This window comes from Pseudoliparis swirei, chromosome 18 (genome assembly GCF_029220125.1).
Source record: "Pseudoliparis swirei isolate HS2019 ecotype Mariana Trench chromosome 18, NWPU_hadal_v1, whole genome shotgun sequence".
NCBI lineage: Eukaryota > Metazoa > Chordata > Actinopteri > Perciformes > Liparidae > Pseudoliparis > Pseudoliparis swirei.
The window spans coordinates 12,915,984-12,943,747 of NC_079405.1; the positions used below are offsets into that span (position 1 = coordinate 12,915,984).

A 27,764-nucleotide genomic window follows, 5' to 3' on the forward strand; every position below is an offset into this window, starting at 1 on the left:
CATTGAACCTTTTGCCATCTTCTTGGCACACTCAACGTCTTCCTTTATATTCTTTTTCATGATAAAGTGTACAATGTTATTTTTCTGTGACAGCCATCCAGTGGTTAAACAGTTTCAAATATTCATGGTGATCAGCAAGAACAGAATAATTATTTTTATTAAAACAAATTCTAAAGTAAATCTTGCATATACAAGTACAAGTACAGGTCCATATAAAGTAACACACTGTATGCGAAACACCAAACCATAAAATTCAGTGGTACATTAAATCAACGGATATAACTAGTACATCCTGCATATATAACAATGATTTTATTCTCAAGGTCACAGCCTGTTTCGGGGCATAACTTGGGTAATTAACACTGCAGACGTTGTAACTATCAGTTAATGGAAGCTGCCTTTCTTCAGGGACAGAAGATTATACTGCAGAACATATTGCTCATGTAGTTGTTTCCTCGCCCCTCATTCCTGTTCTCCCACCGTCTCTGCCAGTGACCTTCTCCAGTGTGCATAATTGGAGCTGCAAGGCCTCTCTCTGGGCAGATAGTCTGTTGGAGTTCTGTACAAGGATGGTTTCAACTCTTCGTTCCTCTTCTTCATCAGAGCAAGAGCCGGTGTCATATAATCCGGGTCAAAGGCCTGCCAAGGAAACAGGAGATTGATGACGACAACAAAAACACAAGAATAATTGTCTCAAGCTCAATAAATTGAGTGAAAGATTCAAGTTATTGAGAGATATACATGTATATCTGTATAAGTATCTCTTCCTCCATTACAGAGGAACACAGCGTATCCACACACTTACACTGGTCGTAAACCTTGGCACAGAGACTGGGTCACCATCCGGGTTGTGTGTGCTCCGCTCCATCATGGACTGGCTCAGATCTGTCACAGGGACCTGCGGTCCTACCCTGAGCAGTCCTGAAGTGCTGTGCTCAGGCTGAACCTTCTTCAGAATGTCACTCGGAGAGCTGGTGCTCTCAGACTGGGGCATCCTCAGGATGAGAGGTTTCTGTGAGGAGAGAAATTTCTCAATTTCTTTTCTCAAATATAACGAAAGTGTTTTGACAGAAAAGGGAGTTACTTACTCGAGAAGATGGTGTGTTTTCCACTTTGGAGCTCGTTTGTTTTACGCTGCGCTCATCTTCCAAAATGGCCTCCGTCCTTGATCGCTCTCTTCTCGGAGAAGCGGAATGTATGAATATATTGTGTGTTGGTTCTGTTGCTTTATCATCAATAAGTCTTGTTGTTTTTTGGTCATCTAAATGGGTGTTGTTCTCAATGGAGAGTTGCCTGGGAATGGCTTTATGTACTATGTGGTCCACCCTGCAGCAGAAAAGAATGTTTCCTTTTGATATGATATATCAATAATAATGTATTCAGTGTGTTTCATTTATCTTTTAGGTCTTACCTTCTCATTCTTTCTTCAGTTGTTGGATCTGTTAGCCAGGGCTGTGTGTTGATCTGAAAATTATCAAAATCCCTGGGAAAAGATCGGCATTTAATGTTAGCAGAAAAAGAAAAGAGCCATGACTCTGTATAATGACAGAATTGGCTGTAACAAGACTCACTTGAAAGTTGTTGATTTATATGGCATATGGTTTGTGACTGGAGAGGTGTTTTCAAATACCCTGTCACATACAAAAAGAGATTATTATCCCAACTATGCTGTGCTACATGCATGGGCAAATTCTGAATTATCACACGCATTAAACATGTTTAAATTTGGTGCAAGTTTCATTGCAAGGTCGGTTATAGTAGAACAAAAAAAAAACTGTATTGCATACGTACGTATGATTGCTAAAAAAAAAAGACAACTTAGATTGATTCAAAGTGCAATATACAACATTGGGAGCATCTCTATTGTCTTTCAAAGGCTTCCAACATGAGCCAGTGACTCGCAGCTGACAGTGCAGATGGTGCAAACCGGCAGAGCGAATAGTGTTTACCCGATGGGGAATGGGATGGGGGGCACTCCGTTTGCACAACAGGCTTTTACCGCCATATGAAGGCAGTGCAGAACAGACCACTGTGAGGTTGCCAGTGGGGCACGAACACAAGTCGAAAAGCATGCAAAGAAGATGCTTGGGTTTTGACACACAGAGGAAGAGCGACTTCATTCTCTGCTGAGGTAGATATTACTCCACTATAATTTAGATAGCAAATAGGCGTTTGTTGCTATGCTCTGAATCCCGCATATTGCACCTTTAGGTCAAAATGATCCGATTACCTTGTGTTTTCAAAAAACTGGTTTCTGAAACCCTCCACAATGGGTGTGTTTTTCATAAACAGCATTTTGCTCTGCAGTGGTATTTCCTTGGCCATGATTTCAGCATGCTGATCAAGAGGAATTTCCGGGACGCAACGGTTCCTCTGGATAACACCCATGGCTTCCCAGTCCAGGAGGTAATCAGCAGGTGGTGATGGGGGGTTGAACATCTCAGGTTCCGAATGGTGAGGTCTTTGAAACGCAAGATCTGAGCGGTCTTTCAGCTGATGAGGCACATCGAGATGAATACCTGCAAGGCTCCATGTGTCTGGGATGGGAAGCGAAGCAGCAAAAAGGATCCTGAACTCCCTATCGAATGATTCAACAACTGGGCCGCTTAGAACAGTGATCAGCTGCCGGTGCAGATGGGCGTCTGTCCATGTGAGGCTGCAGAGTGCAAAGACAGCGTGTTTCATCACTCTCAAGTGTGTGTGATACAAAATAAATGAGCTAAATGAAAAAAACTGCTCACCTGAAGCTGCCATGAATCACTGTCTCTAAGTCCACCAGAAGGAACTTGTCTTTCATTTCTCCGACCACCATTCTTCCCGTCCTTGAACAGAAGCTTTTCCCTCCAAGAACACGGACCCGCATGTTCTGCCACAAACTTAAAATGAAACTCTAGAAACTTGAGAACACTGAAACTTGGAGTTTCATCCATGATGGAATGGGATGAAGCGTTGTGTAATATCATATGTCATACACAAACTTTGTATTTCTACAGTGGTCAAGAGCCATAAAGGGGCTTTGAGCTAAATGCTAACATGCTGATATATTTTTATATTTACAGGTACAAATAAGTTATGTGGGTACCACAAGATTAAGACATTTAAAAAAAAATTTAAGGTTTTTTTACTCCTTGGGATTGCATTCACGCTACAAAAATCATAAAAGTGTTGTTCATTTGTGAAGATTAAGTATCATGAACGTGTTTTTTACTGAATTTATGATGTTTTTATTTTCTGCAATAATTCAAAATTCAATGGAAAATTCCAATTGGAATTTCTTCGAGGGAACCGGTGCCGTACTACATTCTGCAGTTGGCTTACATAAAATACGTCATCGCCGCAACACTATACAGGAAGAGTTCTAATTTCTGTTCATTCAGTGACTGAGTTCATCCTTTTCATGTCTGGCTTATGAAAATAAGATTTCTGTTCTCAATAGAAGGTACACTATTTCACCACTGGAAAGAATCACAGGCAACAACGAATGCTGTGCAACCAGTTTTAACTATGTGACGTTAAAAATACAAGTTACATTCCCACGGTAAGCATGCCAAAGTGAAGGACATTTCTCAAGAGCACATTTGCACTGTACATTGAGATATAATCTTTTTGCGAAAGAATCCCACAACACCATGTGTTGCTCTTCTAAACTGGTGGTGTAGGGTTTTAGCTAAACTAAGTCTCTGGTGTATTCATTGCCGTGTCAATCGTACACAGCAGAGAGTCGCTATAGGTGTGTGTTGATTTGTAGAAGGTGACTCACCGGATGCCTGAGCCTGTTCAGAGTGAAGTTCTCTTGAATGGACCTTTTATTCAGAATAATGTAGACAGGGACGCCCCGTGAAGCAACATTATGTAAATCACCAATAATTGCACCATCCGTCAATCTGTCGGTCACGATGGCAATTACCTGTATAGTACACAAAATGTCACTTAGCCTGTAATTGTCAGGATTATTCAGAAAGTGGCAGGAACAAAGAGGAAATCCTCTTGTTTTTCTCAGATGGAAATAGTTGTGCATTTGCCTTGGTGTGTAACAATGAAAGAAGTAATGAAGCTTTTACAGGAGAAAAACTGAACAGACGGCAATTACTCGCAAAATGGAGTCAAGTAAAAGCAGATTATGTAAAATGGTTGTCGTTTATTGATGTATTAACCTTTAAGATCCATTTTTATATTGTAGTTGGTGCAGGTTGCTTCATGTCTGAATAGTCAATAAACTATTGAAAAGTTTAAACTGAAGCAGTGCTTTAAATATTTTAGTTGGTTTATAATGTTCAAATCAAATCTTAAACTAAATTCACAAAATAAACACAGTGGCGCCCAAACTACAACAACTACAACATTTCTCTCTGAATTGTGTTGGTTTGAAAGTATTAAGTGTTTGATAAGTAAAATACCAGTTCCTCAAGTTAGTACTGATGGACTTCACCTCCACCCTTATGAAGAAATGTGCTGTGTTCATCTATAAAAGGATATTTGCATACTTGTCCAGCCTTTTGCAAGTGCCGTCTGATGATCTGTCTGACTGGAGGTTGTCCCTCAGCAGGAGGGCTGGTGTGGACTTTAACGCTTCCGTTTGGCACCATGGGGACTTCTTCAGGCCAACCCAGGTCCAGGTTGGGGGCTGGTATGTCTGATTGGGAAGGGAAGTAAGTGGAACAGATGTCCTCCATGTCTGAGCTGCCTTCCTCTCCATTCACCTGCTGACTTTGCACCTGTTGCGGGTTCGAGCGATAGTCCTGAGCCCAGTTGGATATCTGGCTGACCTCCTCAGAAGACAGGAAGCAGCCGGAGCGCTCTGTGCCGATGGAGCTGTAGAAGGCCTCTGGTCCTGCATTCAGGAGTCTCTCCACTGCTCGACGCTCCTTCTCACAATGGAGGAACTCTGCGGAGAACTCATTCACCGGCAGGAACACTGCGTTCTCATCGAGGCTCTGCTCTTGTGAGCTCGACATTGCCGCAGCCTGGCGTGTCTCTGGGAATAGGTGATACCTGTCAAAGTGTTCCACTACCGACTCCTGTTGTGTGGCGACAAGACTAACACAGGCCGACTCGTGTCACCCTTCTTTCTCGTTAAAGGGATTTCATTCATCCCTCTGTTACAATAGTCCAAAGTTACAATAGTTCCATGGTCGTCAGAGCTGCCCAGAGCAAAGATAATATCTTGCTGTTGAAGTTGCAGACAATAGTTCCGGAGAAAAAGTCTGTTTAGGATTCACAAGTCTAGTCCCGAGCACATTTGATGTCCTGCGTCAGCCGTGTGCCCCACCTCATGTTTACGTAAGAAGAAGAAGAAAAAAATAGATGACTAGAAGCAAGCAGTTTCTGAAAACTAAAATTGGTTTCAACACACACAAAGCCACAGAATGTGAAACTCACCTCCTGGGCAGCCTGTCTCATCTCTCAGGCTCAAGTTTTCTCATAAGCTGTCAGCAGCTGTAGATGTTAATATGTTCCCTCACCTGCATGTCATCTCACGACTCCTTTACCTTCCACTCCTTCTTACCGACATTGTTCTCAGGTTACAGAAATTCCTCACAGCTGACAGATCAGTTTCCTGCTTCTGACACAAATGTACGATCCTACTGTGTCTCCGTCTGATTTTACAGCTGCAGGATTTCAAATAACTCATCTCTGATATTCTGGTTCCAGGCCGTACATTCCTCAAAGGTGGAGGAATCATTCCCATATCTAAGAGGCTGCTATTTACCTCACAGTTTTACCCTTTGAACTGGTCCAGCCTGACAGGTAGGTTTGTTGAGAAACACGTGACACTGTATCCTGGCATATAAGGTGCCAGATGCAATCATAGCAGTTTTTACTTTTTCTTTCTTTGGGAGCACCTAAACTAAATGCTTAGTTTGTCATCAGCTAATTGTTCTCTGTTCTGTAGGAAATGGTGCAAGCATACGTTAGAAAAGTATACAATGAGTGCCGCAAGATTATATAATGATCACATTTCCAGAGATGGCACACCCTTTTTGCAACCATGATGTTGGATCGGAGGATTGCGCCTGCAGTGTTACACACGAAGCACTTATTAAAAAACAAAACAGGTCTTACACAGATTTATCGCTATTGATACAGGAGTACCTTTTAGTAAAGTCTATGTCAATAATCATTGTATCACTTGATTTAATAAGTAAACATATATTATACAAACTATAAAAATACATGATCACAATCATACATGAAGCACAAGTTATGCATTTATTATTCATTTTTCATTAGCCATCAAAATCCTTCAAGTAACATTAATATGTTTTTAGATCTTACAGCATGACTGCGTTTTAGTTTTCTTGAAAACGTATATGTCTCTCAGACATAGATGCCACCACGATGACATAATCTCCCACAAGCTATGCGGCAGAGTGATATTAAGTCAGAAAGAATAGAGAATTGTATCATTTAAAGATTTTTTTCGTTCTCAGTCTTGTTATTTTCTAAGGTGCAGTTTACAGTATATTAACTGGAGAGTGAATGAAGAGCATCACATTTGTCTCACTCCTTTTTGCGCAGATGGACGTAAAGGAATCCACTGATCAGAAGGAGCGGGACACACAGCCACGCCAGGATGAAACAATAGCCAAAGCTCCCTTTGCTCAGATCTCTAGATTTACTTAAGATCTCCTTTCTGTGGAAGGTGAAGATGAGGCAAGCCGCAAAGGTTGTTAAACCTGCAAGAGTAAAACGTTTTCGTGAGTCACACATTATCACAAATTATAAATATATTATTGAGGATGTCTTTTTTTTTTTCCCATTGAAAACATTTTATGTGGTTTATTGAATAAGACTTAAACACACCTGCAAAAGCCTGACAGAAGCCTATGAGGTAGAAGAGTCCTCCCTTGGACATGATGAACAGATGACCGAGGAAAACCAGGAAGGAGATGGAGGAGAAGACCACAGAGAGGACCATGAGGGCCTGGACAGACTGCAGCCAGTCTGAGAGAGGAGGTCAGAGAAGAAGTGTTGGATGCTGACTCACAAGCAAATCCACAAGTAACGCTATATCAATTCATGCATGAATACACACAGACCAATACTTCTCAAACGTACCACTTTCATTGGTAGCAGCACACAACCAGGTATCTGTGGCATTGTCATGGAAACAGTTATACCAGAGGTCTGTGATTTCTAAATCATCCCATATCCACCAGGACTGCAGAAGAAACATCAGTTAACATCGTGCACATTTACAACAAAGTATTGGTTGGATGCATTTGCATCACACTTGATGAACAGTGACATCTACTGTAAGAAGTGAGAAGATATGAGTTTGTGTCTCACCTTCTGCAGGGTGGCGATGAAGAGCATGGTCAAGGTGAGCAGATGCAGCATGATTAGGAATATGAGCAGGAAGACCATGGCTGCTTGGGGATGAGGGAACACTCTAGTTTCCTGCATACAATTAATTTGTGTTAATATTGGTGGTTCCACAAAGAAGCAAACAGCTGTGCAGTCAAAGAAACACCATTATTTCTGTATTGTTTAAAATGGCCTGCAGACTTATGAAGGATGTGGCCTGAAACAGTGGACTCTGAACTCTGAGCACTTTCATCATTCATCTCCACATCAATCTGCCCATTTATCAGGCCATAATTATGCCAGACTAATATTCTTCTTAACATTTTCAAACACATTCCCCAACGATCCAAACCAAAGAAAGCTATTGAGGCAAAAAGGCAACAGCTCTGAGTGATACATGACTCATTCATTTGGTTCACTTTTTCCATCAGAGATATTTTGAGGACACAAGTTGAAGTCACATTATTAAGTAAGACTTGTTCCTTTTTTGTTTCAGTTCCCTATTATTTATTCTATAGTTATCATAAAATATGAATATGGATTTGTGTGCTGTTCTTCTACATTATTTTTGGCATAATTAGAAAGCGTGTAATACAAAAACTTAATTCATCAGTTTTTTTACAATCAAAAGTTGTGGGTTTGGTACATGTGTGTGTGAGAGAGAGAGAGAGAGAGAGAGAGAGAGAGAGAGAGAGAGAGAGAGAAAGAGAGAGAGAGAGAGAGAGTTGCCTCCATTTCACAGATCATTGCATCTACTTTCAAATACATGTACATGCCAAATGTAGACTTTTTCTTTTCCGAAAATATCTTCCCTCAACTGTACAGTACACTGAAAGGAGGGAGTATTCGATGCCTTGCACATGTTTACTTTTCCCACCCAGCTCTGTCCAGGGAAACCTCTGTTGCCATGAGATTCTGGCCAACTCACGGAGGCATGTGTTTGATTACACACTACATCTGGTTTATGTTTCAGGTAACTGTGCAAGCACTGTGGACGACATATTATCCTCATAAATGTTCAAACAATATCATTATGGACTCTTATTGTTAGCATCTGATCATATTTGGTTGTGGCCTTCATCTCATTGGGCAATAGCTACAAACTAAGCAGTTTGTGAAAATCCAGGAATAAAGTGTCCGCTTAACATAACCAAGATGAAGTTCTTACCCTTCAGCTTCAGTCTGTAGCCTTCAGTTGAACGTCTTTCCCCCAGTTGTTGTTATCCTCCCTCTGTACTTTTTCTGCCTTCACAGACGTTTGAGCTCCACAACTTTAAGAGAAGGGTACAGAAGAGGAATGTTGAGTCAGATATAGGAGGTGTTCTCAACACCCATTTCCTCTAAAGTTTCCCTGCCCTCCCTCTTACATTTGTGGTCTGGACCAACTCAACACCAAGAATAACATTTCTCTAAACCAACGCAGCGCATTTCCCCAAAAACTGTCCTGCTGATGTCCAATCTGCATCAAAGTTTGGAACAAAGGATGATGAGGTAATATATTCCTGACCACTAGAATCACATATTTGAAACACACTGTAACAGAGAGGAGTGGGTTGGCCATTGCTACATCATGTATTATATAAGACACACATTGTGTGACAGACCAGCAGTACTTCTAGAGTGAGTTGATTTAAAGGCAGGAAGTAAAGGCTGATTAGTGTCCACTTCGAGGACATCTCAAAACACCCAAGACACAACACAGAGATCAATCCTAAATGTAAAGAGGAGGAAATGCGGGTGTTTGATTAGATTAGATTGGATTAGATATTCCTTTATTAGTCCTACAGTGGGGAAATTTCAGGATCACAGCAGCGGGTGCACATTAGAGAATTAATAAAAAATAAAAACACAATAACAATACTAAATACTCAATATTAATACTAAATATAAAGAGGAAACAAAATATATACGAAAAATATATACAAGGCAGTGACCAAAGTGAGTTTCTAGGATAAAGTGTCCAGGAAAATAAAGTGCTGAGTGTGCCAAGATCTCTAGCAATCTACTGCAGTTTGTTGTATGTTGTTTGCTGTTAATGATGTTTGTTCTTCATATTGATTGCACTTAGATACGTTTAGTAAGTGTAATAGTAATATTTCTTGAATCAATCAATAATCAGTGGTGGACAAAGTATTCAGATCCTTTACTTTCGTAAAATTCACTATGACACTGACATTCCCCATTACAAGGAACATCATTAACAATGCTATACTCAGGTAAATAAGTACAATTAGCTAAATGTACTGAAAGTGAAAGTAGCAGGAAGACATGGCCACTGAGTGAAATACTATTATATTATTTATTATTGATAGTATGAATGTTGCATAAATGGCTAAGCAGCATTGTATCGTTGTAGCCATTGAGGTGGGGATTAAACATTATAATCAGTTAATTATGCAGTAGGCCTATGTTGGGTATTTACATGAGTGACAATAGGCTACTGCATGCACAATTACACGTTTTGTATGTAAAATCTTCTTTTTAAAGCGAAAGTGTCAGTATAACTGTCAACATCATGGATGCACCCACCGTCATCGTAGACTAAAATGTTGTTTTTGTTGTTGTTTTATCTCAGTTGCAGTGGAGAAGAGATACAATGCAAAAATGGAAATAAAGTTTAATAGGTAGCTCATATTTAGAAAAGGACTTGAGTTGACCAACGCATTACATTCCTCCACTGCCAGTGGAGGTAGTAGTAGTAGTAGTAGCTTTATTGTCAATTTCTTCACATGTTAAGACATACAAAGGAATCGAAAGGACGTTTCCCACTCTCCCACGGTGAAACATATAAAAGTGCACAGGCACAACAGATAAGACAAGACATTTCCTAATACTAAGTAAACATAAAGATAAAGATTAACGTACAGTTGTTATAAATACTATATATATATAAATACTATAAATACGTAATACAATTTTAAACAAGTGAATACAAGTGATTAAAGTGCAGAGTTGAGTGATTTTTTAGGGGGGCGGGGGGATTTTCAGCTTCCTGTTAGACTGGAGGATATGGCTGGGGGGAGTGAGGGGAGAGAATTTAGCTTCCTGACAGCTTGGTGTACACTCAAAAAAACGATTCAAGCCCTTCTTAGAGGTGACACATTTAAATATTGTTTGATACATTTAAATAAATCAATTTCAAAAATAGATATTTATATTTAATGGGTGTAACACAAAATGTATGAATACTTTCATTTATTAGATTTATTTAGGTTAGATGGTGTGCATATCAACTCAAAATAAATTGTTTCATTGAGGACTACCCTTTGCGCATGCGCCAGCTGAAAATGAGTTGTTTACATGAGGTGAAGACACTTTCAGGGCTGTCAATCAACAGCACAGCTCTGACCAGTGGCGTGCCGTGGGCCTGGGGCCTGGGCCTTCAGTGAGGTCCTACACAGTCCCACCCGAATCAATCCACCTCTTATTACTATCATTATGATGCCATGGCTCTAGACAAGATACAGTTGGACAGAGACGCAGTATAACCAGGCGTTGCGTCACCTTGAAATTGACATTTTTATTCAGAGAATTGTAGGGGAAGAGTACAATACAGTAAACAGTCGAGTGCAACAGAGTTATATTAATATTCTTCTTCTATCCATTTCTGGTCCACAAACTTTGAGCTTTAAGTCCAACTTTTTTTTAACAGTGTGTTCACTAAACAGCGCGTTGTCACCCAAAGCAGTTTCACCGTGATGATGAAGATGAAAGTTCCTGTTTACCCAAACACATGACACAATAATGAGTCTTTTTAATATTTCCCTATTTTTCTTCACCTGTTCATTGTGCAGTTCCGTTTCCCTGCGCGCTTGTTCGTTGATCTGTAGATCCGCTCGGGTGTCCCCAAAAGTTTTCAAAGCACCGATGCTTGTAAGTGCCGAGCCGTACTTTGGTGTCTCGTTGCTGCCTCGGTTAGACAACTCAAGTTTGCAAAGCCAGTGTGGCTCCAAACACCAAATCGATCACTTGCAAATAATAGGCATTCCCAGCAGTCCGGTGTGCAGAGCTTCTCGGAGCCTGAGAGCCGTTGGTAGCGCTCGGAGTTGGAACTTTGAAAGTGGCGAACGAACCCCTTTCCCGCCTGTGACGGGCTTTGTAGCGTTGGCGTCGGTCTTAAAGTTCGTCTTGAGAATGGCGTTATAATTATATCCTCGACCAAATCGATATCTTCTCCTTCCGCCATTGTGGGTTGAAAAAATAGCTTAGTAGTACGCGAATTAATTCGTTTATCAAATTCAGTTTCCTAGTTCTGAGGTTCTGCATATACCTGCCCATAGGCCCAGCCTCTCAATATTGGTAATCCAATCAAAAGACGTGCACGCACTACGCCTGCTAGCTACCTGGCCTACAGGAGCCAACTCTAAAGCTGATTGGTTGACACAACATTTTCATTCCCATTCACTTTAAGCTACCAGCGCCCGCAATGTTGATTCTGAAGGCCTAAGGGCAGATTTTAGCCCCCTGGCAACACACGATGGCTGAATATGATTGGATAAAAGATCTAACATAAAGACCAGCCCTCCAAATCTCAACCTGGGGCTGGAAGCAGTGCAACCAAGAGGAAAGCTATGAAATGAAGAGTATAACTCTTACTCTGTGGAATAATTGATTACATATTTGTGGGAACATTTATTTAAAAAAAGGATTATATTCTGATGATGTTTAGGCCAGCAGAGAAGGCCTTGCTGGCCCTGATGGCCCACCACTGGCTCTGACAATCTGGTGGTGAAAGAGTGATAGAGGGCTGCTTATATACTGACGGGCTGTGAAATCAGGTGATCAGGTAAATGAGCCGGTCAGGTGACTGCGATAAGTGGGAAAGTCTGAGGGCATCCTGTGGATGGATGTGGAATGACAAGGCAGGGGGAAGTGGGAATGTGGCAGAATGGGCAGAACAGAACTGAGGCAGACAATGTGAGACCAACCTCGTCTTTATCCTTGAAGAACACACGTCATGTTGGGAACGCTGATGTGCACTGTGAGGTGTCGGGGGTCTTGTCTTCAGAAGACAGTCAGTTCACATTTTAAAATACTAAAGCGTTATATATCTTATCTGTCATTATTCTGTGTTGTGATAGATTCCCAGATAAGTGAGGTGGCAAAGATGCTGTACCAGCAGGGTGTAACAGAGTTGATTCACAGCAGCCCCAGTGAGCAGGTGGCCTACCTCCTGGTCGAGAGAGCCTCCCTACCAGAGACCAGTGAGGATTGTAACAATGGGACGGGTGATGGAAACACAGCCGGCCTGCTGGGGACTGAAGCCCAGGCATTGAACAGCAATGCAGACCAAGTTAGAGGAAGATCGTTGTCTTCTTCAATAGGCATGCCGTACACATACATTGACCTGAGGGCAAAATACTTATTCCATGATTCTGTGATCTAATGTTGTTCCACAGTCTTGCCACAAGGGGGCACCACACCACGGACAGAGCCCATGGAAGAGACTCTTTGGACTCCACAAAGCTTCACAGAGCAAAAATAACTTTATTCTGTATGTCTGATTCTCGACATATCAATATTTCTGCATCCCATACTAACAAACACTTAAAACTGCTCTCAGTCCAGTTGCAAAATGAGGGAGAATCAGCGGCAATTACTTTATTTTGTGTATCCCAAAGTGCACGCTTGAGTATGATGATCTTTTTAGCATGTTCAGCAGCATCCACATTAACTGCAACATCTTTTTTTGTTCCTGTGTTATTAAGCTCAAGCTAGGGCACTTTGCATGACAGAAGAAGTTCAAGATACTTCACCACTGATGCATCTTGATTCAGTGCACCTCTTAAGGTCTCTTGTCTTTTTTTTTACATGCATTTATCTTTTGCGCATAAATCATTTCTCTTCATTGTAGGCCAATCACTTCAATGTTGGGCAATCACTTCAATCTTGGTCTCTCTTTAGATTGAGGGCAGGCATTTGGCTGGCCAGGCCAGCAGCGTTGAGAGGGAATGTTCCCGCCTGGAGCGGGACCTGGAGGAGGGCTACCGCCGGCTGGCCATGGCCCACACCGAGATCCGCCGCTTGACTGATGAGCTGGAGTCAGCTCACTTGACCCAAAGAGCTTATGGTGAGGGATATTTACACATACTAAGCCAAGTTTCCCACCACAAAACATCACAAACATTCAGTAGAATCCTTGATAACTATTGTATATTACTGGCATTCAGAAGTTATTTTACTGTCATACAATATCCAAACAGTCTCTGAACTTAAACAGAAGTTTCCACCAACTTCCACTGCTCAAATCTCAGGAGGAAACTCTTCAACAGCAGCAACTTTGAGTTTATTCTCATGTCTGTGCTTCTTAGAGCATGAGCTGCAGGCAGCACAGCAGGAGGTGGATGAACTCAGACAGGAAGTACACAAACTGAAGAAATATGGCAAGATTTTTTTTCATGCTTTATTCTTTAGTCTGTTTCCAAAGAATTGCCAGATGTTATTAAGCTTATATTGGGTGTAAAAGGCAGATGAGCTACAAGCTACAACCCGCCACACAAATCTGATTAATCTATTTTGTGTACATAATTATGCGGTTCACACAGGCTGGAGATTGTACCAGCATGCACTGGGTGAGAGGCAAGGGCCACACTGGACATGTCACTAGTCTATTACACATGTAAACAAACACAGTCACACTCCTACTCCCCCCGCTAGGACAATTTACATTTTCAATTTCACTCAATCTGCAGAGGCCAGATGTATAAACTGTGTGCACACACACAAAATATGCATACTCCTTTTCCCTACTCATGAACAAATATTTATGTAGGATTTAAGTAGTTTAGTCTATTTGTGGGAATCGGGCTTGTACATGTGCGCACAGCTCCACAGCGATTGAGATATACAGAGTCAGGCATACATATACCGTATATAGATATGACCAAAAGGATATGCATATTTCTGTGTTTGTATATTTGCCTGATTTCTGTTTTAGTGTTGCAGCTACACAGCTCTTGCATCTGGCCACATCTGGTGTTAAGGTTGTGGGAAGAAACCCACACATACAGGGGGGTGAATGTGCCAACGGCACACAGAAACCTAACTGAGCCACCTCGCTGCCGTAGATCTGAGACTCATGACAATATTTAAATTGGTTGTTAACGCATCTAAAAAAGTAAACACAATTATTAGCGTTTGTATTTTCAGTCTGCAACATGTTAGAATAGTCACAATTGAGCAGCATTTGACAGACAAGAATGCGTGATAACAGTGAAATTACTAACATGTGTTATTTATAATCATATAAGTGCATCATCTGACTTTACTTCCATAGAAATAGTGGAACTGCGAAAGGCCAAAGAGCTGAACGATCGCCTGGACCTTGAGATCAGAGCCTTGAGGAGCCGGGTCTGCACCCCGGATGCTGAGAAAAGCTCTCTGCAGCAGATGGTAAGATAGATGTTGGAATAAGGTACTTTATCAGTGAACATTGTGCTGAGATAAAAAATTTAACTTAATAAATTATATTTACAACAGTTTTTTACAGCAAACAATTTCAACATTCCTTAAGAAAATAAGCAAGTATTTATACTAGTTACAGTAGGAACCACACATTTCACTCTCATAGATGCTCTTAGCTTGTAGGAAGAAGGTCCTAATTTTCCCCTCATTTGTGCCGACTAAGGCCATATTAAAATGGAGGTAAAGCACACTTTTAGGAGAGTGTGTGTGTTCCGCATGTTCTGAAGCTCGCTTACAATTAAGCCTGAACAAAGTGCATCTTTAAGTGCCCTTGCCCTTTTCTACGGTATAATATTCATGATCTAATTGTGGCAACATGGTCTCAACAGTCGTAAACAGTTGTCCATTTGCTCCGTACACCTGTGGCAAACATCTAGCGTTCTACAGATAATAACAAAGCAAAGGACTGATAATGTTTACACTTGCATTAATTCTGTTAGCCAAGACTTGTGTTTGTATAGCATTCAACGTGTATGTTGTAGAAACCAGATCAATGACGATTGACCATTGATGTGTACCAACCAACCAATATGTGGCAGCTGTCTCCAATCTGTCCTCGGCTGCTGGCTGGTTGGTAATCAGTCAGCAGCCGATGCTGCTCATATAAAAGGGCAGCAGAGCCCCCCCCCCCCCCCTCTAGCATAGCTGACCTTGGGGTGACATTGCTCTGTTGAAACACCACTGACAAAGAAATGACTTGAACATTAAATTATTTTTTAAATGTTGGCCCCTGGAACGTATTTCCAAAATTGGATGTCTGGTAAAGTAATAATTCAGCCAACGACCTTCTCTCGTTCTCTCCTTTCCAACGGGGGGATTTATTCTCCGATCACACACGTAAAATACAAGCTCGATGCGATTGCAATCACAGCGGGAGTCCTTTTCGGTCAGCACAGGTCAAAACCCAAAACGGCTCTGCCTTTCCCAAAACAAGTCTGGCTCTTCAAGCACCCACATCCCGTGACGTCGTCCTGACCTCGGATCTGCTTGTGTGCTCCTTTCTCACAGGAGGGGGGCCCTCGTCCCCCTCTCTCATTGTAACAACATGGTGTGTGTGTGTGTGGTGTTGCTTTGGGTGAGGCGGAGTGGCTAACCTTCGACAGGCAGACATAATACTTATCGGCACATACTTCAGCTGCTACGTGCTGTTTATTCTGAGGTTTGCAGGGACCTGGACATGACAGTCCAATTCAGATTAATATTAACACCCCAGTCGAAGACACGGACATTAAAATCCTACAAATATGTCTGTCATTGGTATAGATACAGTAAAAGTATACACCAGTGTAATAATTGTATTGCACTTTAGAGCTAGTTGATTAATCGATTTGATTTTGATACTCAACATTTTAAAACAATATAATAAACGAAGCACATTTAGATCTTAGGATAACAGACATAATAAATGACCAAATACATATTTTTCTTCTTCAATCTAACCTTTTGGCAGTACCTCCGCAGCCCACGAGCTGCCGCTCGGAGGCTCACCATTGGGTCAAGTGGTTGAGAATAGCTTTTATAGAATAAATGATTACTGGATTGGCTGAGAAAAGGATCAGCAGATGAATCGGTAAGGTCAATGAGTTGCAGCCCGACTGTACTGTCTGCGTGTTTGTGTCAGGTGTCGCCACTGCAGGAGAAGGTGGAGCAGCTGGAGTCGGCTCTGCAGCAGCAGCTGCAAGCTGCACACTCAGCAGGTTCATGCCAACGGGGACACAGAGCAGGCCGAAGTAAGCCTAATTGATTCACTGTGAAAACAAACAGCTGTTCTGATGTTTAAGAGCCGCAGTTTGCTCTGTCCAAAGACAAGTGCTGATTGGAATCACATTTAGAGACATACTCAATCATCACTATGTGTTTTAATGGAGAGATACCACTTTATTATCGAAAACAGACCAGTTGTTGTCTAATTTCTAGTCAAACTCGAGTAGGACCTCTTGTTCTTCAATATCCTTGTGGAGAAATTATCTTCTTATTTCCTGTATTTAGTCTCAAGCAGCGGAGGTAGTACAGAGCAACCAGACCTGCAAACATCTACAAGAGGAACTCACTGCCCAGACAAGATGTCTTCTGGAAAAGGAGGAAATTGTGAGTCCATGGAAATATCATCAGATATAAAACTAATGAAAGTTATCATGCATTGTTTATACTGTATGGCTGTCAAACACACAACAATGTGGCCCTGACTGCTATCCTTCAGCTCTCTCCCAATTAAATAAACTGGACAAAACTACCATTAAATGTCTCTGAATGACCATGAAACATGTGCATGTGGACAGATATTTGTAATTACATGGATCTGCGTAATGTTTCTCAGGCGGTGTCTCTGCAGAGGGAGGTGGAGCGGCTGGAGGTGGAGCGGCTAGAGGTGGAGCGGCTGGAGGTGGAGCGGCTGGAGGCAGCCCTGCAGGGTCAAACCAACCTGGTTAATGAGTTAGCTGCTGTACGTTTCACTTGGGAGATTCCTGCGCATTACATCATAAGAGTAATTTTGCTTAAACTGTTATTATTGATGTTATTTTTATTGTTTTTATTATGTTTTTATTATATATGTATTGTTATGCACCTTTCACAGTCAAATTCCTCGTATCTTCAACATACTTGGCAAATAAACATTTCTCATTCTGACTGCTATCATCAAATCAAACAGACTACACTATAGATGTGATGCCAAGCAGCAAAAGTTACACCCAATTTGGTAAAATGTTTATGTGCATGGATCCCTCTGAAAAGAGTTTAGTTTTTACTGAACAAGCTTGTATTACTGACCTGGTCTTATTCTTGTTAAACACCGTGTCGAGTCCATTCATGAAACAATTGCCTGTTTCCTATTACATAATGTCCAAACCTTCTCTTATCCTTTCAGGTGCATTCCCTCAAGCAGCAGCCGGATACTTCCCATTATGACCTGAATCACCTCAGAGCTAGCGTCCTCACCACAGAAAACAAAGTTCAGGATCAGAAGTAGGAGACTCTACCTCCGCACACCATCGAGCAGCTACTGTAAGTGCATGTTTACTCTCAATGTTGCAGTAACACATGGGTTAGTGAAGGTTTATGTGTGCTTCAAGGCGGTGGGAGGAAAATGGGCAACGTTTAGAAAACACTCACCGTCAGCTGAAAGATGATAAAGAACTACAGACACAACAACAGGTGCTGCAAAACAAAGAAATCCCACTGCGTAAGGTCATTTATTATATTTTATATTATATCTGGTTCGTATTGTGCTAATTTATGACATGCGTTGTATATGCACGGTTCATTCCCCCCGCTGCTTATGTATGTAATGTGGACCACAGGATTCTCAAGAAGCCGTGAAGATTCTGCTGGCCTCCCAAGTTGAGTGTGAGACACTAAAGAAGGAGATCTGTGAAACCCTTAAATGCCTCGACAAAGAGCGGAGGTAACAAACCCGTAAACTGAAAAACACAAATTAAAGCTTGATGAGTGACTTTATTTTTTATCCCACAACATTTGTACGTGTGAACAAACAACAAAGACTTTTCTTCAACCTGCAGAGGACATTGAAAATGTTGACACTGGTGACAAGATATGACAATGTCCCTTCATAGTACAGTATAATAATAACAAATGTTGTTTGGCTTTCTTTTGCCACATTTAAACAATCATTTAATATAATAAAAATAATTTTCCATCTTTTTACAGTAAATACCATGAAATGAAGGAAAAGCACAAGGCGAAACTGTGTCGAGCCAAACATAAATGTGATGAGGAGTCCACACGGCGCAATGAAAAGATAAAGAATCTAGAGCGGCAGCTTTCGTTGTGTTCCCACTCGCTGTCAAAGGTCAATCTGACTTCACACCAAAGAAACCTGAGGTTTGAGGCGGGGCAACTGGACTTCAGTGATATGTTCTGACAGTGTTTTTGATTTTTCATATTTTCTTGTTTCAAATTCAAGGAATCACTGTTTAATGTTTTATTTGTGAAGTAATTTTTTCCCATGATGGATTTCAATGTCAGTATTTATTCCCACCTTTGTTAACATGCAAGTTTTTGCTCTGGAGAAAATGATTCCCACATGTTTTTTCTTCTTCTGTTGCTCCACTATGTTGACCACGGCAACAGGCTGTCATGGAATATCTTGGCAGCACTGAAAATATTTAGGAAATGCAGAGTCATGGTGTAATTCCTGATGGGACTCACTCTGTAGACTTTCAGAAATTATAGGCACTATCTACAATTGGATGTTGAATTAAAGGAAATCCAAACTGTTTTTCTCTTTCAGGCGAAAGAGCTCACCATAAGTATAACTGTGGAAAATGAGAAACTACTTGTGGAGAGGAGAAGATTATTACAACAGCTAAATGAGGAACAACAAGGAAGACAGTAATCTAACAGCCTCTTTGTCCAGATGCAGGTACTTAACTGTACGACTCCAAAGAGTCCACACATTATGCTCAAAGGATTAATGCTCACTTACCAAATGTGTGTTCATTGATAAAGAAGAGATGTTTGTATTGATTTCAAGGGTGGATTTTCTCGAGATGGAAAACAAGAAACTGAGAAACAAAATACTCCACATGTCCAATCAGCTCGCTGTCCTGGAACACACCGTGCAAAACATGCAATCACTCCACTTTGCTGAGGTACGAGGCGCAGCTACGTCGGCTTCATGTTTATTCATAGCCGGCATGCAAGCGACTCTGAGGATGTACTCAGGGCTTTCAGTTTCCCAAAACAAGCTCACAGTGATAATATGAATGTTTAGATTATTGTTTAGCAGGTGTAATGTTTACCATGCTCATTCATTTAGTTTAGCTTGTTAACATTATTATTTATTTGTAGACAAATGAGAGAAAAACGTGTGGGGAGAAAAGAAAATGACCCTAAATACATTAAATGTGGATATATGCTCTTAAGCGGTGATGGTTGAAGGTAATTAAAGTATTTATTGTGGTAGTTGTAGCCGACACGTGCATAACATATATTTACAGCCAAGTTTATTTTGCAAACGTCTTACATTTTTAACATGAATAGGTGAGCCTTAAATTACAAAAAGTTGAGAAACCCTAACTTACTGTATATTATTTACTGTGGTCATTGTAAGACACTTTTTTATGTATTTATTTCTGAGGAGCTGAAGAAAATATCAAATTGTATGCAGGTTTTTAAATCCCTTGCTTTGCAAACTTCCAGGTAAGTCTGTTTCATAATCTAAGCAAAACCCATTTGCTTGCTCAGTAAAACACCTTTCATTTAACTTTGGTTGCGTCCCTAGTGAGACGATGCCCAAAATGTCTGAAATCCAGGGGTTATTTGACAAAAGTCAGAGAAAGCAGACAGATGTGACTTCCTCCTGTCACTGCATCGTCTCTGGGCCTCAATCAGCAGAGATGGGCGACCTGAATCTGACCTCCGCTCAGAGAGGCTCAGACCTCTCGTCTCCCCCGGCTGCCCTCAGCAACTCAGATTTACTGTCTATCTGCAACATAAATATACTGTAGAGAAATGTGTAAATAAAAATAAATAAGCAATTCCCATTTCTCTGTCGTTCTCTTCCCATTCAGTTTAATTTTGTAGTTAATATCAAAATGACCGACCTCTCCGGATCGGAGTGACAACAGCTCTTGTGTAAAAAATAAATAAATGAATTCACATCCTGTAACTGTTCAACATCTTAACTTCAAACCTGACTAACATGTACAGTGCATGGATTTCAGAACCCTCACAGTTTCCATCTTGAGGTCGATCTTCACACATGTTCTCTTCGTGTTTTTTACTTTGCACAATTGACGAGCCGTTTTGCTCGGGCCTCTGGGGCCGGCCGAGGGGGAGAGACCACGGGACATACCGGAGCAGCTGTTCGTTCTAAACTTAGGAGCTAGAGCCCTGCCGCATTAAATGAAATGTACTTTTATTATGTTTGTATGAAGTCCTCAAAAAGGTCCTCCATATTCTGATTGCAGTTGCCTGATGTATTTGTTGGCATTTAAACGACATGCAGTCATTTGACCTGTATATGTGAAACACGTTAAGACATCGCAATAGACGGTGGCTCCATCTCAATGGATTTTGAACCAAAGGGAAACACTCAATTAGTCCTTACAAATAAATCAGTTGGATGTTTCAGCTACTAAGTAATAGCTTCACACTTTGACTATCCAACACATTTATTTAAAAAAAAGAAACATTTCTGGGAAATTATATTTCTCCTTAAAGATGTTCATTTTAATGCCACATTTTTTTTAGTACGGAGCTGCCACAAATACCACTTGGCAGAATGCCACCAATATGATACATCTGCTTATATGACCTACTTATCTCCTCTGACTCAGGTGCCCTCAACATCCTGATACTTCTAGACCTCAGCGCAGCCTTTGACACAGTGAGTCATCCCATCCTCCTTCTAAGGCTGCGCCAACTGGGTGTTGAGGGCACTGCACTGGACTGGTTCACCTCCTACCTTACCGACAGAAAACAGTTCATCTCCCTCAATGGTCATACCTCCACCCTTTCCTCTGTCACGCAGGGGGTCCCCCAAGGTTCAGTCCTTGGCCCCCTGCTTTTCATCTGCTACATACTCCCCCTTGGCCAAATTATTCGCAACTTCAACCTGGACTTTCACTGTTATGCCGATGATACACAGATTTACATAAATACAAAATCCACAAAGAACCCACCCCTCTCCCACATTGAAACCTGTATATCCGCAATAAAAACCTGGCTGACCCATAACTTCCTCAAACTTAACTGTGACAAAACTGAACTTCTCCTTATTGGCACTAAATCAACTCTCAACAAGACCGGACCCATCACTCTTACCATTGACGACACAACCATCACCCCCTCCCCCCTGGCTCGCAACCTTGGCTTCATCCTGGACCCCACCCTCTCATTCGACCCTCATGTTAGCTCCATTATTAAGACCTCCTACTTCCATCTCCGCAACATTGCCAAAATCAGACACTGCCTCTCCCACTGCCGCTGAATGCCTCATTCACGCCTTTGTCTCCTCCCGCCTGGACTACTGCAACTCCCTCCTCACGGGCATCACTTCCCGCTCCCTCCATCGACTACAGATGGTACAGAACTCTGCCGCCCGCCTGCTCACTACCACCCGGTTCCGTGATCATATCACTCCTGTCCTCCAATCTCTCCACTGGCTCCCCATCAAAGACCGCATCAACTTTAAAGTGCTCCTCCTCACCTACAAAGCACTTCACTGCCTGGCCCCCCCTTACCTGACTGACCTCCTTCTTCTCCATCGCCCTACCCTAACCCTCCGATCCTCGTCCACTCCCCCCCTCATTGTTCCTCCGTCCAAACTCAAACACTTTGGTGATCGAGCCTTCTCTCGAGTTGCACCTCGTCTCTGGAACTCCCTCCCCCAGCCTGTCAGAGACTCACCTTCACTTACCACCTTCAAATCCCGCCTTAAAACCTACCTCTTCTCCCGAGCGTATGACCTCCCCTACCCTTAACCACCTCCTCTCCCCAACCCCCCCCCTCCGCTTTGCTTCTATTTTTCCCTGACTACTGTGTTTTGTTGTTCTGTTCTATTTTGTCTCTATATGTTGCCCATTCTTGTCTGTTCTTTTGCTTTGCATTTTCTGTCAGCGTCTTTGGGTCATTGAAAAGCGCTTTACAAATATAATGAATTATATTATTATTATTATTATAAAGTTAATGTAACTTTGCACAAATATATTCAAGGTAGACATCATTGGACTGCTGCATTAATGTATTTAGCATGTATGTATTTAAAGGTGGAGCAGCTTTTAACTACTTTATAAATGGCCTTTATACTACGGAAATGTAGGAGTAGAATGTATAAAGTTACATAAAAATGCAAATGCTCCAGTAAAGTACCTCAGAATGGTACTTAAGTACAGTACATGAGTAGCCAAACCAATGTAATAGTTACATTTCCTCCCTGAACAACAGTTTACAAGAGCACAAAGTTCCACACAGATCTTAGCCGCCTAATGTTGCGCTCAATGTGCTTTACAACATACAAAGTATTCTTCCATCACTTTTAATTTGTCTAAGCAAATCAATTCAAATCATTGGCTTCTCCTCAACATGTACAGAGTTAACAATGAAAGATAAAAGGGACAGTGTTTCCATCTCAATATACAGAAGATCTCTCAAAAACTGATGACAAAATTAAGCCGTCCACATCCTGTGTGACAATTTGAAGAAACTGTTGTGATTTATGCCACTTTGACTGCAGGTAACAAGGGTGATTTATAAACTTGCTCACACAAAAATATAACTAATCAACTAGCACACAGTCTAGCATTCACATGTACCACTACACAGCCATGGCAGCATTTACATCGATGAACATAGGCAGCAGCAAAGGAAGTCACTCCCTCGTCCCAAATCCACTCTTGCAAATATTCAACTAAATTCCCTGAGAGTACCATTGACTAAATATAGAAGCCAGTTTTGAATTTTACTTGTAAAACACACTAAGAAGTGCGCAGTGTGACATAATATTTTGGTGCCCACAGGACTCGGGTGACTATTATGTCGCTCCTGTAGCCGATTTCGTTGTCCCAGCAGTACTCCGGCGAGAGCACCTTGCTCGGTTTGTGAAGCCACAAGTACTTGTTGAGATGGCTCTCATCGTGCCACAGAGCCTCCACATTATTCTGTTTATCCTCCATGATGCTCTGATAGCAGGCATCAGTCAACGCTTTTACACTCTTCCACGAGCCTCCAAAGATGGCAGCGTGGTAGTAGAAATCCCCAGTTTGCATGTACGCCTTAGACTTGGGGTTGCGGTCGTAGGTAAACCACTTCTGAGGAAAGCGGTAGTAGTGGGCGTGGAGCAGGGCCACAGAATCTGCCAGAGCCTCAGAGCCAAATCTTCCAGAAAACACCTGATCCACATCGAAGCAAAAGACGTGCGTGCAGTGGTGGCGAAGATCCGACTCGATGATATCCGAGATGGTTTTCATTCGCATCATGGAGATGTCCTGCCACCTGGAGTTCCTCTCCACCTTGATAACCTTTATGCTTCGCTGAGGAGCGAGCTTGATGTCTGGCACCTTTTCCGGCACATCCGTGAACACGTAATACGTCACGGGCAAACCCAACATAAAGTGATGCTCTGATGAGTTCAGGAAGGTCCCAAGGTAAACATCCAGGTACCTTCGGTGGCAAGGAGACAGACAACCGCACGTTTACATCTCCATGGCTTAAACAAACGAAACGGCAGTTGGCCGACCATTTATTTAGGTGTGATGACAGTTTATCAACACAGTGTGTATGAGCCATGCTTTTTCATTGTTTGGTTTTTAAAAGTGTAAATATTGTATAAACATTGTATATGTAATCTTATGTCTTTAGGTTTGTTTTGTGACATCTGCCTCTCGGGACTACAGATGAATAGCCTCTTGGATAACTCATTTTCAGAAATGTTTTTATGTGATTTTTTTAGATTTAATGTGCACTCACCCGTATCAAATGAAATAAAGTAACGCCTTCTACCACTAGTGCCGCTGCAATTTTAAGAAAGATATTGCCTTCATGTTGTAAACTGATTTATTGCAACAGCAATAAACAAAAGGTGGTGGCTTTTTATTCTTTAGGCAATGGGGTCACCGCACAGTCACTACAGAACGAATGCAAGAACCAGAACAAACCTGCCCACAGCAAACACCGTGAGAGCCACAGAGGATCCTGCCTTCTTGTGCATCTGGTCGTAGAGGTCAGGGTCAAACATTCCTTCCCAGATAATGGGAGCTTTCCAATATGTACACGTTAGCACGTCAGGTCTGGACCTGAAATAAATGACAAATGGTATTATTAGTATTCTCTATTTTGTAGTTTGCCATAATATGATGAAAAAATACTGTAAAAACGTGTTTGGCGGGATCGATGATACTCATTTTTATTCTATTTTCTTACACTTAAATTCCCGTTTTCAAAACTCTTCTTAACCAACATGCAGCTCAGCATTGCAGTTTATCACACATGCAAAAGCAAACAAAACACTTCATGCAGAGCAACTTTTGTACCAGAGTACTGAAAACACATCGTCCTAAAAAAAACCTCAAGCAGGACAATTGCAAAATGTGTTTGGCTATTAACTTTTCTACTTCTCACTTTTTTTGTATATATACATTGTGAAGGCTGATATTTGTTAGTTCACTGTATCAACCACTTTGCCAATCTAAAGCTTAGGGCTGTCGTTATTATAATGTGGATCATTTAGTCTTCAAAAGGCCTGAACGCTCAAGGTGACGCCATCAACTTCAGAACCGAAACATTCCGGTTACTTTAGAAAGGTTATCATTAAAGATTAATTCATTATCAAGATAGTTGCCCATTTTGTTTCTGCCGATCTGTTAACCAATTCATAGAATAAAATAATTATTAAATGTAGTAGAGATGAGACGATCAATTATGGTTTTAGCAAAAGAAGACATTTTTATACCAATACTTTGAGTGCTAAACAGTGGATTTGTGATCTGTGCAGCCAAATCGTAAGTTAATAGTCTTACCAAAGGTCGAGGCTGGCGTCCGCACTGTTGTCCAGAACCAGCATCTTTGCGCTTTTCAAAGAGCATTTCTCCATCGGTATTAGGCCTATTAAAAGTCTGATATCAAATATATATATACATAGAAAATATATATTAAATAATGTTGTGTTGGCATTTTGGCTTATTAAAGACTCTTATACAGTATGTGGTGCCTCTTGAATTTAAATATAGACTCACTTCAAAGATGGCGATATTAGGTAGAGAACACACAGCATGATAGTAATGCCGAGGATACATTTAAAAACACCCTTCGTCTTCTGAACATGGCTACAGGAAGGAAAATGGAGATTAAATGCAGAATCATATTTTTTAGTAAATGCAAAACTGTGGAGCACAATAGCCTAAAACAATAACGTTGATTTTAAAAGATGTTAGATACCTCATGGTTGAAAAACTCTTCCTTCCGAGCTCATTAGACCATGAATGTTCTTGTAAAAGACAGTGAAGGCAGCCGGAGGTTCATGATGATTGGAAAGAGAAAGGGGTGTTAAACCTTTTCAAAATGATTATTAACTCGCCGACATCCACAAATATTGTTGCACTTTAAAAGTAAAAAAAAAATTCTAACTCAAATTAAACTGAACACCTTGAAGTAAAATATATTGTCCACGGAATAATTGTTCACAAAATACAAAATGTTTCATATGACATTCATTGAAGAAAGTGTTGATACCCTTACCTGTGTGTCATCAGCATACATCCATAAGTCGTCCGACAATATTTAAGGAACAATAATTCAACCTGGATGTTGTTGAGTTCCTCACTGAACAGCATGCAGCTTCGTGTTCTCAGGTGAACAGTGGGAAGGGAGGCCGTCTGGACAAAAGGTATTATCTTGCGTGAAAAAGGTAACATAACGCGTGTGTATCTTCTAGCACAGAGGTCCCCAACCACCAGAGAGAAAGAAAGAATTAATACAAAACGTATTACGTGAATAATCAAGGTCTAAAAGATGTTTTATTTTGAAAAATTACCGGATACATCAGTCTGTGACACATGTAAACGGTAAATGGACCTGTCCTGCTCTCGCGGTTTTCTATTCTTCCGACCCCTCAAAGAACTTTAACAATACTTGTCGTCATTCACCCATCCGCTAAGGGGCCAGCTGCCCATCGGGAGTAGCACTCACACACACAGCCGGGAGCAATTTGGGGTTTGCCCAAGGACGTGTACACGTCGACGTGGGGCAGCGCAGCCGGGGATCGAACCACCAATCCTCTGATTGCTCACCATCAAGTCGTATCAAGACGCCTCGCCTCGATCACGTGATACGTTACCCCGAAAATGTAAAATGTTAAGTACAAAACGAATGTCTTTGGAGAGCTTCTTTGGGAAGGAGGAGAAGGAGAAAAAGCTATACGACTTCCAAGAAAAGTAAAGCTTTTAAAAGAGTCCCGAACTTATCATACGGGTTTATCGCTCCAGGTGATTCTCGCGCTCAGAGACCGCTCTGCATAATATTTGTCGATAATTCGGCATAACGGGATTTGTGTTTGTCTGCAAAGGGAGCGACACAACTCACGGTCGCGTCAAAGCGCACCGTGCGATTGTTTTTGCGTTAGCGGAAGTTTTCAGAGGGCCGACACTGCCCTTGATAGAAAGGAGAGAAATGTGTCGTCACCAAATAAAAGGAAAACGACCATATTTATAAATTAAATAAAGTAATCCATCAAAATCAGAAGAAGGAAAAAAAGAAGAAAAAACCGTACATTTCACAGCCAGAGGATAATTGAATGTCAACACACCTGAGAGGCAAAACTGTGTCGACGTGAAACCTGCGCGCAGGAGGACGAGCACTGGTCTCTTCAGGTTAACAAACTGCACGCGTGGACGGCTCTGTTCTTGTGTGTGTGTGTGTGTGTGTGTGTGGCTCCAATACGAAACGATCCTGACTTTCCACTCCCACAAACCTAAACACGCCCATTTGGTTCCTTGCATATCTTCATTCTTTCACAAAAAAAGTAATTAAAAACACGCAGCTATGAGGACTCCCGTAATTATTAATGCCTGCAAGCTATTTGCTGTGTGTGAGAAGGAGGCGTGTCATTGGACACTCACTTTAAGAATGGAAACTTTCTTAAAGACGCACATAATCTTTTCGGATATCATATGACCTTGTTGTCGTCACCTGGGACCTGCTCTTACATGCAGCTGCAGGTGTGCACATCCCCCTGTGCATGGCTGCATGCCCCTAGATGGATGTAATACGGTTTCAGGGTTTGCTCAAAAACTGTGGCTTGAAATTATGAGTTGTCAGCAGTTTCACCAAAGAGACATCTCCCCTTTGAGCTTCTGACATGGTTTAATTTGACATAACTGCCTGAGGTCCAAACTTGTAAAACCATCCAACATGAATCCTCTCATGAGTCCGTTTATCTTGTGACCCCTCCCCCACCCTAGCTTTTGAAACGCTTGACTAAACCGCCTGACTGAAGATAAAGTAAACAGAACTATACCTCCAATTCAAGCAGCTAC

At 41.5% G+C, this 27,764-nt stretch overlaps 4 protein-coding genes across 6 annotated transcripts; 1 reads left to right on the top strand and 3 right to left on the bottom strand.

The window, feature by feature from the left end:
- Positions 1-139: 139 nt before the first annotated feature.
- fam83e (family with sequence similarity 83 member E) lies at positions 140-5,313 on the bottom strand. Its single transcript, XM_056437890.1, has 9 exons — positions 4,485-5,313; positions 3,761-3,907; positions 2,742-2,866; positions 2,231-2,656; positions 1,572-1,631; positions 1,412-1,483; positions 1,089-1,326; positions 806-1,012; positions 140-639 (listed from the first exon to the last, which is right to left on the bottom strand). Exons 1-9 carry the CDS (start codon positions 4,953-4,955, stop codon positions 463-465), a joined length of 1,923 nt encoding a protein of 640 aa, XP_056293865.1. The 5' UTR covers positions 4,956-5,313; the 3' UTR covers positions 140-462.
- Positions 5,314-6,117: 804 nt separating this feature from the next.
- Positions 6,118-8,715, bottom strand: emp3a (epithelial membrane protein 3a). The gene is made up of 6 exons (XM_056437856.1): positions 8,676-8,715; positions 8,477-8,579; positions 7,291-7,401; positions 7,060-7,162; positions 6,805-6,945; positions 6,118-6,677 (listed from the first exon to the last, which is right to left on the bottom strand). Exons 3-6 carry the CDS (start codon positions 7,366-7,368, stop codon positions 6,502-6,504), a joined length of 498 nt encoding a protein of 165 aa, XP_056293831.1. The 5' UTR covers positions 7,369-7,401; positions 8,477-8,579; positions 8,676-8,715; the 3' UTR covers positions 6,118-6,501.
- A 3,471-nt stretch (positions 8,716-12,186) lies between these two features.
- Positions 12,187-21,123, top strand: si:dkey-264d12.5 (coiled-coil domain-containing protein 30). Its single transcript, XM_056436702.1, is given in 20 exon segments — positions 12,187-12,289; positions 12,390-12,601; positions 12,708-12,802; positions 13,023-13,098; positions 13,213-13,378; positions 13,620-13,691; positions 14,585-14,700; positions 16,394-16,450; positions 16,452-16,502; positions 16,762-16,860; positions 17,090-17,215; positions 17,639-17,736; positions 17,844-17,958; positions 18,072-18,175; positions 18,439-18,580; positions 19,022-19,107; positions 19,109-19,153; positions 19,265-19,394; positions 19,871-19,932; positions 20,015-21,123. Coding segments are annotated over 20 exon segments (2,181 nt in total). The 3' UTR covers positions 20,241-21,123.
- A 2,085-nt stretch (positions 21,124-23,208) lies between these two features.
- Positions 23,209-27,118, bottom strand: LOC130208894 (alpha-1,3-galactosyltransferase 2-like). 3 transcript variants are annotated; one of them, XM_056438287.1, is made up of 6 exons: positions 27,035-27,118; positions 25,669-26,105; positions 25,467-25,556; positions 25,251-25,346; positions 24,390-24,527; positions 23,209-23,895 (listed from the first exon to the last, which is right to left on the bottom strand). In XM_056438287.1, the coding sequence occupies exons 2-6, from the start codon at positions 25,671-25,673 to the stop codon at positions 23,211-23,213; spliced, it is 1,014 nt and encodes a 337-aa protein (XP_056294262.1). In that variant the 5' UTR covers positions 25,674-26,105; positions 27,035-27,118; the 3' UTR covers positions 23,209-23,210. The 3 variants fall into 3 exon arrangements, with proteins under 3 accessions (XP_056294262.1, XP_056294263.1, XP_056294264.1); XM_056438288.1 differs by having other exon boundaries at positions 25,669-25,717; positions 25,969-27,106; XM_056438289.1 differs by lacking the exons at positions 25,669-26,105; positions 27,035-27,118 and having other exon boundaries at positions 25,251-25,335; positions 25,467-25,533.
- Between the last annotated feature and the right edge of the window lie 646 nt (positions 27,119-27,764).